Below are 20,361 nucleotides of genomic sequence, written 5' to 3' on the forward strand. Positions count from 1 at the left end.
AACTGGCACACATGGACCTCGGTGGTGAGCTTCCAGGTGCCCAACACTTCCAGGAGGCTCCTACGTATATGAAGTCCGTCCGGTTGCCTTCTTGTTATGCCTCGTTGCTCCAGTTGCCTGCTCGATCTGCTGTGTTCACTTTCGTGCTTACGATTCTGCAAATCTTTTTTTTTTCTTCTTTGTTTTGTTTCTCCATCCCCACTCCTTTCTCCAACCCTATTGATTCCCAACGCTGAGCCTCAGGCCTCGATGCGCTGCCGGTGGCTGTGCCCACTGATTGAGCCCGCCAGGTGACGACTGCTGCCTGGAGATGACGTGCAGCAATAAACGTTGGCACTGCCAGACTCGGCGTCTGGGGCCTGGCTCACTAGCAAAGACATTCGCCAGATGCGCTTCTTTCTCTTCCTCGCTGCAGCCGGCCTGCTTATCTCCCAGCTTCTTGAGCAAGTAAGCGTCGTGCGCGGTTTTTCAAGTACCACGTTGTTAATTAATCCTTCCCAGATCGTACCCCGGTGGACTGCGGCGTCATGTCCTGCAGGTCCAGTGCTGTGCCGTGAGCGGGTGACCACCCCGATTTGGGGGCCATCGAAGCTCCTTCGGCTGCTTTCCCCGGACCCTATCATAGGCCACACAGGCGCGAGACATGCTTGATGCAAGCAAGCGGTCGGTGAGAAGGACTGCAGTCGGCCCCGGTCCATGCCCAGGCTGCCCATGATCACCAAACGCTACTCCAGGGGTTTGGGGCCGCGAAGGATTTTGAATTGGCTCTAAGATCGAGGCATTTTCTGTTGTTTCTGGGGCCTGGACAGTCCTGCTGGCCAGTTGATGGAACCCCGGTCGGACCCGGCGGATGGTCATCATCACGACCAGATTGGAGTCTTCAGGAATTCCCAGCCCGGTGCTCGCCGCAGACAAACCCAACCCTGGCGCCATCGAGCACCATGAACCAGTGACTCCGCTGCTGGGAGCCCTGCCCTTGGACCCCCAAGAGCCTGCATCTCAACGATGGGTACGTGGTGCGACCAAGCAGGATCAGGCAAACGCGGCCAGCGCACCGACACCCTTTCCTCGATGAGGCAGCTCAGGCAGACTGTCGGGCGAACCGCTGCTGCGATGCTTGGCGGGCGAACCACGAGCGAACCAGGCAAGTTAAGGACGCCATTGGCCAACGAGTGGCAGCAGCACTGCTAAGCGGAGAATTGAGGCTGACTGTCTTTGTCTAACGCTGTGGCGCGGGTTTGTCGCCGGGCTTACATTAACGACTACATGTGTCACTCACCCGGCTCCGCATCTTGGTATCTGCAGGTCCCTGGCGCAGCCGACGTGCATGCATGTCTCTCTCTCTTTTACCTCAGCCCCCAATACGCCTCACTGATAAACACGGTACCTCGTCATGACCTGGCACCTCCGAAAGAGGACTACATCATCGCCTCTGCGATGTTTGGACCACAGCTCGCAGTCCTCTTGTCCCCGGGCCCTCCGCGTCCTCATGACCAGCTGCGCGTGCCACTCAATTCCGGTTTGGGGAGCCCCAAGTGCCATCCATCCGGTCTTGATGGCCTCGCTACGAACAAACAAAATGGCTCATGTGTGCCGAGAGGATTCCGCCAATACCTATCTCGGTGTGCGGATACCAGATGGCCAAGCGGTCACCGTGGCTCTTCGTCCCAAGGGGAGAGATGCCGTGCAAACACACCCACATCCACTGACCCACACACTCTCTTTCTCTCTTGCCCACCACACCCTCTTTTCCATGTGTACGCCACAAGCCTTGCCCACCCTGCATCGCGGCTCATCCCTATGTGGAGCCGTTGCTCTCCCTCTTGCACCACCCCGCCCATGTTTCCACCCTGGCTCGACGGCTATGGACATCGCATCGTCCACTTGCGTCGCTTCTATTCGACGGCATGCTGGTGCTTGTCAGCCCCGTCGAGGCGACCGCCATCTGCAGGTTATCAGGCCTCGATCGGGGAACACAGGCAGGCAGATGGGTTGTTTCGACGGCTGTCTCCCTCCCACGTATCCCTCCTTCGGCATGCCTGATGTCACCGCCCCGTCCCCACCGTTGTTTGAGCCTTTTGTTACACGCCCTCTACTTCGACTCGGCTCCCCGGCCGCGGTACCTGGGCCTTGATGTTCGCTCCCTGGCTCACCGAGTTTTGATCTGATAGGACACCACCCCTGACAGCCCACCAGCGCCAGCTTTCTCTACATGGGTCCCGGTGCGCTCTTATTCCACCCTACTACTGCGGTCCTGCATGTCCGCAAATGGGCAAAGTTTCAGGCTATGTGGCTGTATCGGTTTCTAGAAGCCCTGGGGTGAGTCAACCTGCAGTTGAGCCTCTCCTCCCTGCCGAATTTCCATGCGCGTCAGCGACGCTTCCATCGCGTCTTGGGGGGCTCGGAGGGGGAATGACAGTCTGTCTTTGTTGTTCTGGTAGTCCTGCACATTTATGCCTCATCACCTATGCCCGCATCGTTCATCGTGGCCATGAGAAGCAAACGCCCAACCATGCGGACCAATAAAGCGCCTGTCCCCATCATCCCATCTCTCATCCCCGGTGTCGTTTGCTCGCCTCGTATGTCAAAAGTGCCAGTTCTATCAAGCCTAAGCCCTGCCGGACCAGACTCTCTCGAGCTGTGACAAACGGTCCTCGCCCAACACTCTGGTTTAGACAATTATACATATATCAACCATAGTCGAGGGTCTGACCTCACTCCAAGCGTCCTCATCATCTATCCCTCTGGGCAAGACATCCACCTCAGAGAATTGCCTCTCCTCTCTCTCCAGCAAGATCATGCCTTGTTTCACGTCGTGAATTTCATCAGCAATTTTATTCCTACCCCAGTATTTTGCGTGTCATTTCTCTTCTTCGGCCTAGCCCGTGGCCGGCGTCTCCCATGCCAGGATGTCTGGCGCTCGATACGACTACATCAGAGTGCCCACTGCTTACAACAACGTCGGCTTCGTAGCCAACGACTTGGTGGATTACGGAGAGTACGACGGGAGCCTGCAAAGGAGCCTCTCCGGGTTCTCTGATGACACGGCTTCCTTAGGTTCTCCGACGACGTATGCAGTGTCCCCAAGCCTAGACAGCTTTAACCACGACTTCGACTCGTCTCACTACTCCAGTCGTCAAGTGCCAATACCAAGGTCTACTGCATCCACGACGAGTGGAACTTACACGGCCCATTGGACGGACGCAACAAGCCCCCAGTACAAAACCACGTACAATTCTCAACCAGCGACGGGCTCCATCAACATACAACCAAGCAGGTAAGTTCATAAAAGCCCATTCAAGTCCTCGGATTTCTCGAGACCTCCCACCTACTCCTAATTGTCTTGCTCAAGGCACCGTCGTCATGCTTCCAAACCACAGCATACTGACACCACATAGTATCATGTCAACCCCGTCACCCGAGTACGTCTGCCTCTACGACGGCTGCCGGCAGAAGGCCTTCCGGCGGTCGGCCGACCTAGACCGGCACATCAAGCACGTGCACCTGAAGCCTCCGGACGTGTACTTCTGCGACTACAACCGCTGCCCGCGGAGCGAGAAGGCGGTGGCCGCGTCGGCGACGTCGACGCCATTCGAGACGGTCACCTCGCCCACCTCCCCCGGCGGCCGGCGCCGGCGCGGGCGCGGCGGGGATCGGCGCCTTCGGCCGCAAGGACCACTGCCGCGCGCACTACCGCGACTACCACCGCGAGGACCTGTGCCGGCGCAACGGCAAGGAGGCGGCGGGGTGGTTCGACGACCGCAACATCTCGAGCAGCTGGTGGCGGTGCACAAAGTGCCTGCGCAAGGTGTCGTATTCGCGCTGCGGCTGGGAGTGCCGCGACTGCGGGCAGATGCTGGAGCCGGAGCGCATCAACGCGCGCAAGAGGAGGATGGGCAGCAAGGGGTCGTCGTCATCGTCGTCGAGGGGTTACTGACGGGGCCTCCCGTCGGTCGTTGGCGTGTGGGTGTGGTGGGATGGTGGTGGCTGTGCCCGCTTGGATTCGTCTTCTTTGTGGAGTGGTGTGGTGGCTCTTGGGGATCGCGTGCGACGTGTGTCTCTCATGCCTTACTGGAGAGAGAGATGGTGCCGTGTCACCTGTGGCGACGACAGCTACCTACCTACCTGCAGGTGGGCAGCACTTGTTGCAAACCCGAGGGCAGGCAACAGCCTTCAACATCGCAAGGCTGTCCTATCACACTCACTCTCGGATCGGTCTCCGGGTTCTGCCTCGTTGCCTGCTCTTATGCATATTTATTTCCACACTTTTGCTTCTACCCGCGCGCACCCACACCCACCCACACCCACTCACACACCGACACGCACAAAAGGCAAAAAAAGATGAGGCGAGCGGAAGGGCAAGTTGCATTACGCTTTATTCTATTCTTGTATGCTCTAAGTTTTGAACATTCTTCTCACTTTTCGCTTCATTGCTTTCATCCTCTGTCTTTTCACTACAAACGGCGTGACGTCCTGGCGTCTGGCGTTCTTGGTACATCGAGTGTTTTCGTGGCTTGCTTGGTCCCCCCGCCCTTTCCTTTTCTCTTGCTGCTGCCTACAGATTTCTGCTAGCCGTGGCGTTCTTCGAGCATTCCCGGTGCCCAGGCTCGACCTTCCAGAGCCTGATTCCATTTATCTTGCTTTTTGCTTGTGTTTCGGTCTTCCTCGCTCTGCATTTCCAAGCGCCCTAAGATGGGATCTTCCGAGAGTGGCGTTGCTTGCCTCGCTGCGCACGAGGTGCGGGCATGGCGCGAATGTGTGTGGCTTCCGAGGCAGACTGGCGGGCATAACGGCGTATTGTGAGACTGATGTATGCATGGTGTATTCAGAAGGGCAGAATGGCGTTTTTACGAGGCGCAGGATTAGGCGAATGCTGTGGTGTGGAGGGACTCGATGCTTGTTGGCGGGTCATACGTTGGTGTGGTTACACAGCATGAGACCAAGAGGTGTCAGCCTTCTTCCGATATTGTGGCAGTGTAGAAACCACACAAAATACCTATTTCATGTCAAGAATTTCCCGAAAAGGTCTCACATTATCTTTGCGTTTGCATAGCCCTTTTTACCTTATGGCAGTCAGTGGTCATTGCTCGGAATACTGTCTGTCACTATGACACCGCGTAATATAACGAGACATCGTTCATAGGGCCATTGCCAGTATCAACAATAGATAAAGGGCCATAGTTGGGCTTTCCTCTCACACTGTTCCATTAATTGTGTCCACAGGGTCAAACGAAACCATTCTCAAGTACAATTATCAAGAAGGCAGGCTTCACTAACCATCCTCGTCGTATTGCCTTTCATTACATACACACTGCCTTGAATTCGAATGATAGAAAAGCTCACTTGTGATCAATAGGAGATGGCCCAACTCCTACATCTATCGTGTACACATACAACGGCTTCACAATCCGGCTCTGACCATCCGGTTGGAACGGAACTCCTCGATTCAACTGCGCAGAGGGGAGCCACAGCCTGTTCTGGTTATCGACCCACATTGCATCAACCCATAGCAGTCTCTCATCCTGCACCAGTGTCGTCCTCGTGCCATTGGGGTAGATCTTCTCGATGGCCTGACGGTCCGTGTCACTGACATAGATGTTGCCGTCGGCATCGATGGCAGTACCGCCCGTGGACGGCGTCAGGGCATACGGTTCCACGTACCCGGATAAGACGTCCAAGCTCGCCATGGACGAGTTGTAGAACGCCTTGTCGAGAACCTGCGTCTCGATGCGCGACATGCCCCCAGAGGCCGGCTGGTAGTAAAACCACTGTCCATCCGGGCTGACCTCGAGCTGGTCCGCATAGATGTACTGGGCCTCTCCCGAGGAAGAGCGCAGGAACTTCCCCTCGCCGCTCGTGGGTGTGAACGCCCCGACGGACAGGTCGCCCTCTAGTAGCCGCACGGCACGCCCGCTGTCCAGGTCCAGGATGATCAGAGCGCCGCCTGCGCCTGCGTCGGTTAGGTAGGCCCTGGACCCCGTAGAATCAAAGCGGACATCATCCAGCAGGCTTCCGGACAGGGTCACGTTGCCCATGGGGTAGACACGCGCGACCTCGTCTGTCTTCGTGTCCACCACGACAAGCTTCGGGCCCTCGGGGAGGATGACGGGGCTGCCGAAGCCGGGTGACCCTGTGTCGACCAGCCATAGGTTGCCGTTCGGGTCGACGCGCTGGCTGTTGACCCGTACAAGGGTGGTCGCTGGATCGCTGTCACTGTCGGGCCCGGCGTACGAGTTCCACCTGGCGTCCGGGTAGGGGACGCCGGTGCCGTTGACCCACTCGACCACCTCGGGTAGACCCTGGGCCTGCGTGCCGTCTACGCGGGCGTAGAGGACGAACAGCCGGCCATCTTCGGTTGTGCTGACGCCGTTGCAGGGCGTGTCGAGGGTCAGGGCAACCTGGACGCGAGGATCTTGAGCTGCCAGGCATGTGTAGGCCAGCGCAGTAGCCACGAAGAGGGAGTGGGCACCCATCTTTCGTTGAATACCAGAGGATGATCCGTTTCCGTTGATCTTGTGTCACCAGCAATATATGGCAGAATTTAATAAGTATCCATTCAAGGGACGCGGGATGTCGATCAGAGCAGGTGCATGAAAGGCAACCGGTGATCGACGGTGGTCGACTTGCATCATACCTACATTGCTGGTATTTATACCAAGTCCGTGAGGATCTTTAGCATAGCGCTGTAGTCGTGACGTGCGGAACCCCGCCATGAGGTGTGAATAAGCATCAGTCAATCTGCACGGTGATGGTGATGCAGCCTACCGCATTTAGGTAGTCTACCACGAGAGCAGATGCGGAGAACGACGGATGAGCGAGCGGACGATTCTTTTGCGTCACTGGTCACAGCGAGAGCCCCATCCACGGCAGTGCCGCGATGCTAGACAGCAAGTGCCGAACACTTTCTCGCTAGCAGCCGAAGTATGAACTCGTAAGATGAGCCGCAGACGAGGCCGTGGCCGATCCCAGTACTGGTAGCATGGCGTGGAGAAACATGTGGGGAGGTGCATCATGACCTTCGCGCACTTCCCTCGCCCTGCATACCACTGGTGAGATCTTTGGTAGCTGTGGACAGGGTCGGGAGAATAATAGCTTGCACATGCCCTGGCAGTAGACACCATCTACCTATGGCTAATGCGAATTGTCTCAATCAGGGTTGTGACGAAGTTCACTGGGGTAAGAGACATGCTCGTCTGGTGCGGGCGCCGACTGGTGTTTGTTATGTAGGCTACCGTACTGCACTGTATTGGGTAGAACGGGTGTAATCAAATTGAGCGACAGGTGAGCCAAGGGAGTCCTTGACTGGACCGAGTCTTGCGGCCGTTTCGAAGTTGCAGTCCCCGACGGCGGTGGCCCCATTTCAGCACCAAATCAGACGGAACCTGCGACGATCTGTCTTCCACTCTGGCACCTTCCCCAGGTTTTGCCCCCACCCTCAGACGAGGTCGATCAAGGGTCCTGCTTAGCGACTGCGGGGAAGCTCGCGCAGGAAGATACGTACCCAGGTACTGCAGTACCCGGATACATCCGCTTGTGCTTGGTGCATCTAACACAGGCAGGTACTCTGTCTGTTTCCACAAGCACTTCAGGAATTGAATTCGTCTCAATTGTTATATCGGATAGATGCGAGCTGCGATACAACATCATGCTCGTCTAGACATTGCTGATCTTCCAAATGATGTCTTGCTGGGTTGCATTGAATGTTGGAGCAGAGTTGCACCTTGACGGAGAGCGTCAATTAGAAAGAAGTACAGTACACAATTTGAATTGTGCCGCGGCATCTCTGGCCGAAATCTCCAACAAGTTGACGGCTCGCATGCAGGCAGGTGCAGGCGCCAGGTGTGCTCCTTCTTCCTCAGATACCCAAAATGGGTCCCTTCCGTGCGCCCGCTTGATACAACATAGGCGCACACACTTGTCTAGGTATTAACCTGAGCCGAAACTGCCCACTTGTCACGGAAGCCCTTCCCCTCCCTGCCTCAAAACCGCGCTCTCCCCTTCTCCTTTACCCTTTTCCCTCTCCTCCATATCATCATCATTGGTATATACGACATTCGATTGCCTATTATCAAGCCGACCACGCTGAAAGTGGGCTCTCCTCCGTTCTGCGGCTATAAACCATCCGGGTATCGGAGCCAGATCCCAGCTCGCCTCACGGCCGGCCCACTTGTTTTTTGCGACGATAGTGCCGAGATCTGCGAGACGGAGAAATCGTCGGCTGCGACCCTCGGCGCCTTGCTGCTGTTATTACTGTCGACTGTCGCTGGGCCGAGCTACGTTGCTGAGCGCCGGTGCTAGACCTGCACCTCCCACCTTCTCTCTGTCCCAAGCCTCTCAACCTCGGCACTGAGCTGCTGTACCACGAAACCTGCGCTGCTAGGCTTCTTTGTGTAACAGCCCGGTTCGACGCCATCTGCGCCTTCCACCTTGCTCCCTGTAACCCTTCTCTAGGAGCGGTCCCCCCACCCTTCAAGACGCCCATCATGCGTCCCGCAGCCGCAGCAGCGACTCTTCGTCGCACGGCATTCGCCTCTGCTCGCTCTAGCTTCAGGCTCTCTCCGGTCACACAAGCAGCTCCCGCGCTCAGAGTCGCAGGCATAATGCGAACAATGGCGACCGCCTCCAAGATCAAGGTCAAGAACCCCGTTGTCGAGCTGGACGGCGACGAGATGACCCGCATCATCTGGGAGGACATCAAGAACAAGTTCATCCACCCCTACCTGGACATCGACCTCAAGTACTATGACTTGGGCCTGGAGTACCGTGACAAGACCGACGACAAGGTCACTGTCGACGCCGCCGAGGCAATCCAGAAGTACAGCGTTGGAGTCAAGTGTGCCACTATTACCCCTGACGAGCAGCGTGTCGAGGAGTTCAAGCTCAAGAAAAGTGAGTCTATCAGCCTTTCAGGCGCGGAAACCTGCCGTGGAATTTGGTGACTGATCAGCGCTCAGTGTGGCTCTCCCCCAACGGCACAATCCGCAACATTCTCGGCGGCACCGTCTTCCGCGAGTCGATCATTATCCCCCGCATTCCGCGACTCATCCCTGGCTGGGAGAAGCCCATTGTCATCGGCCGTCACGCATTCGGCGACCAGTACCGCGCAAAGGACCGCGTCATCCCCGGCCCCGGAAAGCTCTCCATGGTCTACACCCCTGCCAACGGCGGCGCCCCTGAGGAAATCGAGGTCTACGACTTCAAGAATGGCGGCGGCGTTGCCCAGACCCAGTACAACACAGACGACAGCATCACCGGTTTTGCGCACTCGAGCTTCAAGATCGCGCTCGACCAGGGCCTGCCGCTGTACATGAGCACCAAGAACACCATCCTGAAGAAGTATGACGGCCGCTTCAAGGACATCTTCCAGGAGCTGTATGACACTCAGTACAAGCCCGAGTTTGAGAAGAAGGGCATCTGGTACGAGCATCGCCTGATCGACGACATGGTGGCTCAGATGATCAAGAGCAAGGGCGGATACGTCATGGCTCTGAAGAGTAAGTGAAAACCCTCTTGCCTGCTTGAGAACGGCTCTCACGGTCTATCGTTTTTGGGAAAATACCTAAACTTACATCTCGAACAGACTACGACGGTGACGTGCAGTCTGATATTGTCGCCCAAGGTTTCGGCTCCCTGGGGCTCATGACCTCTGTGCTTATCACCCCTGACGGCAAGACCTTCGAATCCGAAGCCGCCCACGGCACAGTGACCAGGCACTACCGCGAGCACCAGAAGGGTAACCCAACGTCGACCAACCCAATTGCATCCATCTTCGCATGGACCCGCGGTCTTGTCAAGCGTGGACAGCTGGACGGCACGCCGGAGGTGGTCGCTTACGCCGAGAGTCTGGAGCAAGCCTGTATCGACACCGTGGACAAGGACGGCATCATGACCAAGGACCTGGCACTGGCCTGCGGCAAGAATCAGGACTTTGTCACGACCACTGAATACCTGAACGCCGTCGAGAGGAGGATGAAGGGTCTGCTGAAGCAGAAGCTGTAATAAGGACAAATCACAGGAAATCGCAGATTGAAGAGATCGATCTCAGCGTTTCGGATGGGTTTGTTTATGCATGATGGCTGCGAAAAGAACTGTGAATTGGGGTCTGCCGGAGCACGCAAGCCTATTGGACGCCGACGAGACGGCGTGAGCTTGTTCATGGTCTTTTTGGGGCTGACCGAGGCCTTGCTGCTAAGTATTCTGGGAAGGAGCGCTTCTTCCTATTTCATCGTTCTTGCATAGGCGGTCTCCTACTTGTGCGATTCCACATTTCATGTCATTGTCATGTACGCGCTGCTGTATTCCTACCAAGCTGATCTATACTGCGAAACCCACAAGAATCAAGAATCAAGACAGAGAAGACGGTTGAACACAGGATACAGGGAATTAAAGGAGATATCGACGGATAAATCTGTTGAACATGTGTCACAGTACATACAATATCAAGAAACCATTTACTTAGCCTCGTTTGAACCTTTGAAGTCACTTATGTCACGTATACTATCATAGCTTTCTCGAGTCCAATTACACACATGCATGGTTGCAAGCCAGATATCGTCGAAGTAGCATACGCCTCGTCGCCCCTGAGCATTCAGCTTCACGGCTACTTCCGCAAAGTACCAGTCAATTATGCGCGGTACCTGTGGCCCACCGTCCTTGTCTTGACGACTACACCAGGCGACATCATCTCTTCATATATATCACTGTCACAAGTATTTGGTGCCGCATGCCAATCTATGCAGGAACCTAGTATGTCGTATGGCCCCTTCGCAAAGCCTTTGGTGATTGCGGTGGTACATGATGACAGAGCACAGGTAGGATGGGACCGTTCTGCATTTACCCTTCTCGTCCAATAAAGTCAAGCGTGCAACGCTGCACGCAACGCATTCCTTGCGGATATGGCCGGCAGGGAGGCAACTCTGTTCCCGTCTCTTACACGTAGAAGTTCCTTCTGTAGGATGCAATCTTGTAAAATGTGGTCCACCTTCTACAGTGCACTGCTTGGCGGTTATGCCCGCGCACCCCGTCCTTACCCCTACCAGTCTGGATACAAATGCATTTGCTCTATTCCTGTCTCCACAGTGTCTTGCCCGAAAAGTCTACCAGGGTTTAATCCTCCATCTCCGCCTCGGCATCTACCGATGCTGTCTCAAGCGCGTCAGCCTCGTCCCTAATCCTCGCAGCCTTCTTCCCCAGCGAAATGTCGGCTTTCCCGGAAGCCTCGATACTGTCGTCCGGGCCGGCACCGCCCGCTGAGGCCAAGCTGACAGAGTTATTCTTGTTACGTCTCTTGGTCGGCCTGCGGCTCGAACCTCCCTTAGGGCGGTAGCCTGTATCGTCGTCCACAGCAACGCGCTTGCGCTTGCCCTTAGTAGCTGATGGCCTCGCGTTTGCGGCCTGAACACCGAGCTCATCGTCCAGGTCATACATGCTCTCATCCATCGACTGCCGCTTGACCTTACCAGACGCGGCCTTGGATCTCTTAGTCACTCGCTCGGTCTTGGGCGCCCGCTCGCCCTTGACGCGCGCTGCCCCTAGGCTTGCGCGTCCACCTTCGCCGCTCGGTTTGCGGCCCGCACTTGTCATCTTCCTGGCAGGAGTACGAGTCTCGTCGTCATCCTCGTCATCATCCGCTGTGCGGTGGGCCTTGCGGGATTGCTTCTCGCCGTTGTGGCCCCTCTCCTTCTTCTCCTCACCGGTTTCGTTGTCTTGCAGGAACGTCTTAGGTGCATTCTTTCGAAGCCAGTTGTACACGCTCACTGGGTTCCGCAACGCGAAATCTCGACTCGTCGTGCTGATGCTACTGGCACCGGCAGCTGACGTGTCCTTGGTGTTAGGTGGCGCTGAAGAGGGAGTGGCGCCTCGGGTCGCGCCATGGCTGCCGGCACCACTCTCTCGTGCCAGAGGAGCGAGTGTGGGGAGCATTTCGACGTCCTCACCGCGCTCCTCCGCTTCAGCCTTGGCCTGCATATCAACTTCCCATAGGTAGTTGTCAATGTCGTCGGCAGTCAGGAAAGAGGGCGGGTGTTGCTGGTGGGTGGCCTCAGCAGCAGGCGAGTCGATGCCAGTAAGAAGGTCGGCTGCAAGCTCAGGCAGGCGGTCGGCGGTGGTAGCAAAATCAAGGTGCGGTGTCTCCTTGATGAGGTCTTTTAGTGCTTTGGCAGGGCGGGGGCCAGGTCGAGGTTCCCTGTCGATGCCCAGGATGAAGCCTTCCTCGGCATCGGAAGGAATGTCGAGGCTGACATCAATACGCTTCTCTGTGGGGATCTGTGGCCGATTGTTGATGTCTGTGAGGAGATCGAGGAGGCGGCTGCACGAATGTTAGCAGGGTAAGCTGCAATTGACGGAACAGGTCTAGGGGCAGACGGACTCGTTGTAGATGGCCAACTGCTTAATCTTCCTCATGGCCTTGACTTCTTGTTGATAGAGATCCTCGCCCTGTGACATCTTCTGGTCGAACTTGATACGCATCTTGCGGTACTTCTTCTTCCACGACTTGTAGGTGGGCTTCGCGTCGGCCATCCTGACGTCGGGACCGCCGTCTTCGTGCTTCATATCGTCATCAGCAAGGGCCGAGTTGCTCCGTACGCGACTGTTGGCATCGGAATGCATTGTGCGGCGGGTGTCCGTTTTGAGAATGCTGGCCTTTGTGATGGAGGGCATGCGATGCAGCCAAGGAGCCGCAGCAATCCGCGATGTGGGATCCCGGGCGAGGCTTCGAGTGACAAGGTGGTAGAGACCGGGTTTTGAAGGGTTTTGGCTGGACCAGATGACTTGGGTGGTCGTCTTCTAGAGCCGAGGTGTAGCTGGTCGGCTATTGATGACGTTGGTGGATTTGTCCGCAAACGTGGTTTTGAAGGTGAAGGAACTGACGGGCAGGGAGGGCTGAGAAGCTGGCTGGACTGACTGACGCTGCGGTTGGTGTTGCGAGTCCCCCGGATTATTCCAGTACTGTGAACACGCTGCACGACGCGGCAGGCATGTCTCGCCCGGTCTGGATTTGGACCTGGCTGTGGCCCCTGCCACACCTGGAAATGGGCAAAAGGTACCCGAGCGCCTCTACGCGCGGTAAAAAATACCTGCTGCCCAGGCTGAGGTCCAAGCTCCCCTGGAGTGCTCGTGAGCTCCACGTCCCGCGTCCCACCTGCTACCCGCGGGGGACGAATGAGCAGCAACTCAATTTTGCTTGCTCATAGAATCGGATTTCAGTATTTGAGTTTCCCATCCTGCCTCTCTCCCATAGCCAGCCCAGCAGAACCGCCACAATTCAGTCCGCAAGCCTCTTCACTATCTCCGCCCGGAACGTGCTCCGGCGCCTACCTTTCCTCAAAATGGCCACCGAATCCGCCTCCAAGCGCCTCAAGACCACCGACTCGTCGTCCGCCGTCACCATCGGCACCCACAATGGCCACTTCCACGCCGACGAGGCCCTGGCCGTCCACATGCTGCGCACCCACATCCCACGCTACCACGGTGCACGTCTGATCCGGACCCGCGACCCCAAGGTGCTTGAGGCCTGCAACACCGTCGTCGACGTCGGCGGCGAGTACGACGCCGACCGCCTCCGCTTCGACCACCACCAGCGCGGCTTCACCACCGTCTTCCCCGGCCGCAACACCAAGCTGAGCTCCGCCGGCCTGGTCTACATGCACTTCGGCAAGGAGGCCATCGCCAACAGGCGCGCCTCAGCCGCCGCCGACCCCAGCACCGTGGACTTGATCTACAACAAGGTGTACGAGTCGTTTGTCGAGGCCGTGGACGCCAATGACAACGGTGTGAGCGCGTATGATTCAGAAGGAATTGCCGCCGCCGGCCTGGAGAAGAAGTTCAGCGACGGTGGCTTCACGCTGGGCGCCATGGTGGGCCGCCTGAACCCCAACTGGAACGACCCGGCGCCCAGCGACCCGGTCGAGGCGCAGGCCGCCGAGGACGAGAAGTTCGTCACTGCAAGCCAGCGTATCGGGGAGGAGTTCGATCGGACCTTGGACTACTACGTCAACGCCTGGCTACCGGCGCGCGCCCTGGTGGAGAAGGCCTTCACCGAGAGGCCGCAGTACGACGCGCAGGGCAGGATAATGGTGCTGAGCGGCCAGAGCTGCCCGTGGAAGGACCACCTGTACGCCCTGGAGGAGGAGAACAAGGAGGCGGGTAAGGTGCTGTACGTCCTGTACCCGGAGAAGCCCACGCCCGACGCCAAGTGGAGGGTGCAGACTGTGCCCGTGACCAAGGACTCGTTCGAGAGCCGCAAGGCGCTGCCCAAGGAGTGGCGCGGCGTGAGGGACGAGGAGCTGGACAAGGTGTCTGGCGTGCCGGGCTGCGTCTTTGTCCACGCGGCTGGTTTCATTGGCGGGAACAAGACGTTCGAGGGCGCGCTCGAGCTCGCTAAGAAGGCGTTGGACTAAGGACGGTAGCGTCGTGGTAGTCGAAAACTGTTTTCTGAACCCTTGACAGGCTGGGACATCTGGGAAATGGCTCATTTGCGTTTGGAGGCATTCATCGAAAAAGGAGACAAGGTTTGGCTACAGCTAAATAAACAAAAGTGAAAGGTACATGATTTCGTACACACAATACCCATATGAGATGTGGAGCCCTTTTCTTTTGTGATATTTAACACTTTTGCGCCTGCTTGCCACATACTCAAGTGGCCTCTCGACGCCCTTATGTTCCCGCCAATCAATCTGGGAGGGTTGTTCCTGAACAGACTCCGTCTGTCTGCCCTTGGAAGATTCAAGACGCCATGCCAGCACACGCAAACATGGGAACAGACAAAGAAAACCAAATGGACGATGCTGTAGCGAATGCAATGTGTGTGCGTATACACACAGAAAGGACCAAGAAGGAAGAAATCATGAAACTGTCAGGGCCAGTACACCTACACCTAGCATGTCTGTCATCCATTCTCAACAATTTGCCCTGGTCCTGATATTCCCTTTCAACGCCTGACACCCCTATTCTGTCATCGTGACACAAAACATAACACAGAGATCTGCCCTGCGCGACAATGGAACCGTATTCGAGCCCCGTTCAACCAACAAGCCTCAGCGAGGCCGTAAGAGAGTTTGTAGAGCGAGGAATCAAGATGATCAACCAACGAAGCGGTGAAATGTGCAGGCGGCGGCTGTGGTCGTGTCGATGAATTCATGGCACAGCCACCCCCGACCCACCCCAGCCATCACATCACCATCACGTCCCCACGCTCATGACCTGATGGGGATGCCCTGCTGCGCGGCGTCGCCGGCATTCTCCTTGTTGTCAGGGTCCTCCTCGGCGCTGGTCTCGCGGACGAGGCCGCTGGAGCTCTCCTTGGCGGGGCTCCCGACCAGGCCGCCGATGACGCCGGCGCCCGAGGCGCCCGAGATGCTGCCGCTCTTTGTGAGGCCGGGCGGGGTCGCGGTGGCGGGGCCGCCGACGCCGTTGCTGCCGCCGCTGTTGTGGGGGATGTTCTCGGGGACGGGGTGCTGGCTGCCGACGGTGCCCGTGTCGACGCCGTCGCCCTTGCCCGCCTTGGACATGGCGTAGTCGCCGCTGTCGAAGTACTTGCGCTCCTTGAGGTGCTTGGCGAAGTGGTCGGAGCGCGAGGGGAGCTTGCCGTACAGGCGGAAGAGGCGCTGCTCCTCCGGGGTGAGGGACTGTGGGAAGGGGGAACGAGGTCAGCCGGCTGGCCACTGAATTTGTCCTGAAGGAATCGTGCGTCCTCCTTTTAAAGTCCTAGCAAGGGAGAGGAGAAGACTTACGCTCACGTCGATCTTGTTCTTCTGGAGGGGGGTTCATGGCGGGCAGGTGGTGGAAGAAGAGGTGGGGTGGTTTGGATGTGCGGGTAGTGGTTCGAGTCCAATTGTATGTCTGCACCAAGGCGATGCTGGTGGTGTATCGCTTGACTGCGACGAGGTCGGTTATCGAAGCTGGAGTCCTCGATCGAGTAAAAGGGGTTGACTGTGCGGTCGCAAGGTTGGAAGAATCCAAAGTTTGGTCGTGGTGGATGTGGGAGAAGCAAACGGGGTGGTTCTTTTTGGGGCCCAAAGGCAAGTGCAGCCACTCTCTCTGAGGTGGGATGGTTTAGCCCGCGGGTGTGGTCCCCTCACTTCGCCCAGGCTAGGGAGCAGTGAAAGCGGGCGCGGGCGGCGGGCGCGGCTGAGAGGGATTCTGGGCTCTGGTACGGGCACTGGCACTGGTCTCACTTTTGCTGCACCCACTTCCGGCTTGGGCGTGCGTGTCGAGCTTGACCTCTTGCTTTGCTTTGCTGGAGCTGTGACCAGGTGGGGGGGGGGGAGAGTCGGAGTCGGAGTCTGCAGCTTCCAAGGTTGAGTTTCAAAGTACCTAGGTACCCAGGTAGCTGGCTCTTGCGCTGGAATGCTTCGCATGGAATCTTGTGGTGTGAGACAGTTCTTGGTGAAAGGGGACGAGGCTCGGTTTTTATTTTCTTTTCCGCCTTCTCTTCAGGAGTTGCAGGTTCAATCCTGCGAAGACCCTTCGACATTGATAAAATTCAACCCGGCTGTCCGCCAGTATCTATATGTCCTCTTCTTATGGCCATCCATTGCCTCTTAAAGAGACGTCGTTGCTCCGGTACCTGCTTGGCCTTGCTGCTCCAGGGTGCGGTGCATTATCGGCGGGCGGGACGGGAGTTATCGACATCCTGCCCAATTGGCCAGCTGGCGGCGGACCCACAAGACCCACTGTTATTCATGCCTTCCAACAAGAGACATCCGTCGTCACCACACCAGCCACCTCCAGCTTGGGCAGCTGGGCATCTGGCATCCACTCGATCTTGTTGTTGCAAGAACTTCCATGGAAACACGCCCGAGCCTACTGTGTACGTTGTGACTCATCGATGGGGCCACAGGGGCCACAAAACGACATCGGCAGTGACACAGCACGGACGTACTGCAGAAGGACAAGACCAAACTAAACGTGTCCAGGTCACCTCCAGGAACCAGGGCCAGCCTCTTGGTCTCGTGTCCCCTTGCCCTCTTGCCTTGCAACCGGTCCCGGTCAGGGGAACTGCTGCACCGGTGCTGCTTCTACCATCAATGCTATATGCATGCGTGCATGGTTTTTCCCGCGCAGGACGCATCCTCGGCCCGCAGTGTGCAGCTGTCTCCCGGCACTTCCAATGTTACGGGATTGTGGCTGGAGCGGCAGCATCCGCGGTGATTTGTAGAGGGTAACCACGGCACGCTCGCCCGATTATGCCACAAATCTCATGTCACGGTACTCGTGCTCTTCGTTGCGAATGATTTTTTACGTTGAGACGATGGGTCAAAGGTCAACTTACAAGAGAAGAGCCATTTGGGACCTGCCACAGTAAATCGAGCCAGGCCCTCGTTGCGTATCTGCACAGTTAAAATCCATAACACTAACACACATCTCATTCTTGCCGCCTGGGTCAAAATGGGCTTAGAGCTCACGAGAATGTTAGCGCAGTATACTTAACCCTTTTTCAAACACAGAATCCTTCTTCATCAGGGAGATTAAGAGCGATTAGGAGATAGGATGCATGTACAGAAGAGACCACTACTCTCACAAGTGGCATACATACGGAGACGTCAACTTCTCTGCTGCAATGGCGACTAATTTTGCCGTGATATTTTCAAGCTTGGGGTTGCGAGTACCTGGGAGCAGACCGGATGAATTGGCATGCATGGTCCTCTGCGTCCTAGCAGCGCTTGAACGTCCCGTCTCAATTGAAGGACCAACGTTTGCTTGTGCAATCCATCTGGCATAAGCTTATTCAGGTAGAGCGCACCGTGACACAATCATCCCTTGAAATACCTAGGTAGGCCTTATATTCCATCCCACAAGATTTATAGCACCTTCTCTCATTGCATTCTCATTTCTCCAAGGACTAAAGGTTGTGGTCACTGTATCATTGCTTGGTTAAGTCGACCTTCGTTACAGATCCTCCATCAAAACCAGAAGCGGCTGGTTCCGTTGCGAATTAATAACTGCTCAAACATCCTCTAACACTCACTGTTTAGTTTCCGGAGCATTTTCCCGCGCAGATGCAGTCCCTATACGCAGCGTAGAGCAGCACCGCGAAATCCTGTGCCTCGGGACTGGGTCCGTCGTATGCTGTGTTTTGAGTGCAGCTGTATGGGTTCACGACCGGGGCCAGCTGCCCGCTCGACGACACCGTCTTTACCACGGCCTTCCGCCAAGCGTCCGCTGCTCCGGTGTATCTGGAAGTGGCAAACGTCTCCGGCGCGAGCACCGCGAGGCGGTATACGGATGCGGCCAGCGCTGCCGTTCCCGCAGCCTCGGGGAAGCTGCTGCTCGTGGTGATGTCTGCCGTGTCTGTGCGAGCCAATTTGATGACTTCGTCTACTTGGACGGAGGGGTAGGTCGCGCGTGTGGTTCAACAAGTGCCCTGGCGAAGGCACACCCTTGGAAGGAATACCACTCACAGTTACGAAAAAGCCCGCTTCCGGCCACTGGCCCGACAGTGATAGCTCCATCGATGATCTCCTTCGCCCACTGGACCAGGTTCTGCGTCTCGGTGGTCCCCCCGGCGCTCGTCGGCCAGTGTCTCACCGTGGCGAGGACCCGCGCGATGCCGTTAGTCGTCCAGCCGTTTCCCGTGCTCCACGTCCCGGCGTCGGTGCGCGACCCGGCCATATGTTTCCACAGGCCCGTGGGCTTGTCCTGGAGGACCTCACGGTACAGGCCGATCTGCATGACCGCCGTCCGCAGCAGGTCTTGGTTGTTGGTCGCGATGGCCTGGTACGCCAGCGTAGGCGGAACCATGTAGACAAAATCGGACCACAGCATGGTTGCGTCGTAGCGGTGGCTGATGGCCCCGTTGGAGTATCTTGGGACGTTGTTGAGGAGCTCGTTGACCTGACGCGTTGCGGCGTCGGAATAGGTAGAGTCGGATTGGCCGAGCAATATTGCGGAAACCCCGAGCGAGGCAGGATCGCCTGCGCTGACTGCTTTGATATCAGCCTCGTGTCTTATCCTATCCTGCAGTAACCGACCATATTTTCTATGGGCCTGGTGTCTTACCTTCTTTGGCAGTCAAGGTGTTCCCGGACGTCAAGATCTTGCCCTTTGCATACGTTGTTGCAGTGGTCTTCTTGTTAGGGATCTTTCCCCCCGGGAAGGCATTGTCACTGTACACCGACACACCAGGGTCATACAGCTCCAAGAGACCTTGCGCATTTGTCCCCCATTCCCAGTTCGACTTGGCCTTGGAAGTGGCGATTGCCTGCACTGCAGTGGGGCTGAACCCGATGTTGACCGTGCTGGTACAGACTGACTGGCCCAAGACATTGGCTACCAGGAGCGAGGCTGCGAGAAACTGGAAATGCATCGTGTACTCTTCGATCTTCTCACGGTCCGCGTTGCTGCTTTAGAGTTGTTCGATCTTGCAAAGGGAATAAAGAGCCTGAAGAACTCGCTGGAACGCCAATGGTATGCTCATCACGTAGGAGCACGAAGGAGAGGCATTTTGGCAGACACATTCAAGACTTTCACGGTGCTGGACTCTCCTCTCCTCGTCGGACGTCGCCCCGAATCAGCAGGTGACGTTCAGGATTTAGTTCGACTGTGTGCAATATATGACGGTAGTTCCAATTCCGTTTATTCCCTACTTAGGTTCAGCCACTGAATCGTCGATATCTGAACTAAACATTTACTATCATGGATTAGGCCCCACCGCCACATTCTTTCCTGTGATATCAATATATTGCCCAGCGTGACACGCTACCGGCCCGGGCCTCACGGTTGGCCGTACTGATGGAGTTAGAAAGCCAGGCGATATTTACTAGTCTCGGTCAACATCCAACCGAGAGTGGCAAGTTGATTGTGGTTTGTGTTGCTAGTCTATTGTACAGTTGCCCCTCCATTGCAAACATGAACGAGACTGAGGTCGCCTTGTTGATATACACGCAAGCATCTCTGTTCCTGGACCGCGCATGGATGAACTCAGCACCCTCAATAACCTTGCTTTCGAAATAGGAACTGGTCGAGCCGTTCAGATACGTGAAGAGTGTTGTATATCTCTCCAGAGTGGAGTTCGAGTGCGCAGATATGATTTCGGCCCTACTTGAGAATTACGGCCGAGCCATCAAAGGATTAGAACGCGCCTCAAACAAATCGGTCCCAAAGAAAAGTCATATTAGTCTCTTGACCACACAACGCCATATCTTTCCCAAGATGATCTAATTGGGGCACTTCTAGTCTTTCTGACGCAAGGCTGAGGCCAATAGCGCCAGCGTGATGCATTGAATGATAAAATGCGGAGGTGTTGTTCTTTCTGCATGTAGACCATATTCTTGATCAATAGCTACCGTTACCAACACTTCTAATAATGTTCAAGAAGCAGGTGTTTACTATCCAGTCTAATCGATATTGAAGCGAATCTTA

General features: G+C 56.4%; 6 protein-coding genes across 6 annotated transcripts; 3 read left to right on the plus strand and 3 right to left on the minus strand.

Annotated features, from left to right (window-relative positions):
* Nucleotides 1-2,909: 2,909 nt before the first annotated feature.
* INS49_013084 (uncharacterized protein) lies at nucleotides 2,910-3,937 on the plus strand (the record flags this gene model as incomplete). The annotated part of the gene is made up of 3 exons (XM_043173786.1): nucleotides 2,910-3,277; nucleotides 3,399-3,572; nucleotides 3,598-3,937. 3 exons carry the CDS (start codon nucleotides 2,910-2,912, stop codon nucleotides 3,935-3,937), a joined length of 882 nt encoding a protein of 293 aa, XP_043023083.1.
* Nucleotides 3,938-5,339: 1,402 nt separating this feature from the next.
* INS49_013085 (uncharacterized protein) lies at nucleotides 5,340-6,473 on the minus strand (the record flags this gene model as incomplete). The annotated part of the gene is made up of 1 exon (XM_043173787.1): nucleotides 5,340-6,473. The coding sequence occupies one exon, from the start codon at nucleotides 6,471-6,473 to the stop codon at nucleotides 5,340-5,342; it is 1,134 nt and encodes a 377-aa protein (XP_043023084.1).
* Nucleotides 6,474-8,609: 2,136 nt separating this feature from the next.
* INS49_013086 (uncharacterized protein) lies at nucleotides 8,610-9,999 on the plus strand (the record flags this gene model as incomplete). Its single annotated transcript, XM_043173788.1, has 3 exons — nucleotides 8,610-8,889; nucleotides 8,955-9,494; nucleotides 9,581-9,999. The coding sequence occupies 3 exons, from the start codon at nucleotides 8,610-8,612 to the stop codon at nucleotides 9,997-9,999; spliced, it is 1,239 nt and encodes a 412-aa protein (XP_043023085.1).
* A 1,107-nt stretch (nucleotides 10,000-11,106) lies between these two features.
* Nucleotides 11,107-12,609, minus strand: INS49_013087 (uncharacterized protein; the record flags this gene model as incomplete). The annotated part of the gene is made up of 2 exons (XM_043173789.1): nucleotides 11,107-12,307; nucleotides 12,368-12,609. 2 exons carry the CDS (start codon nucleotides 12,607-12,609, stop codon nucleotides 11,107-11,109), a joined length of 1,443 nt encoding a protein of 480 aa, XP_043023086.1.
* A 719-nt stretch (nucleotides 12,610-13,328) lies between these two features.
* On the plus strand, nucleotides 13,329-14,399 carry INS49_013088 (uncharacterized protein; the record flags this gene model as incomplete). Its single annotated transcript, XM_043173790.1, has 1 exon — nucleotides 13,329-14,399. One exon carries the CDS (start codon nucleotides 13,329-13,331, stop codon nucleotides 14,397-14,399), a length of 1,071 nt encoding a protein of 356 aa, XP_043023087.1.
* A 795-nt stretch (nucleotides 14,400-15,194) lies between these two features.
* On the minus strand, nucleotides 15,195-19,306 carry INS49_013089 (uncharacterized protein; the record flags this gene model as incomplete). The annotated part of the gene is made up of 4 exons (XM_043173791.1): nucleotides 15,195-15,626; nucleotides 18,032-18,318; nucleotides 18,402-18,923; nucleotides 19,000-19,306. 4 exons carry the CDS (start codon nucleotides 19,304-19,306, stop codon nucleotides 15,195-15,197), a joined length of 1,548 nt encoding a protein of 515 aa, XP_043023088.1.
* Nucleotides 19,307-20,361: the final 1,055 nt, after the last annotated feature.

The sequence above is a fragment of the Diaporthe citri genome, assembly GCF_014595645.1.
Source record: "Diaporthe citri strain NFHF-8-4 chromosome Unknown scaffold_6, whole genome shotgun sequence".
NCBI classification, from domain to species: domain Eukaryota; kingdom Fungi; phylum Ascomycota; class Sordariomycetes; order Diaporthales; family Diaporthaceae; genus Diaporthe; species Diaporthe citri.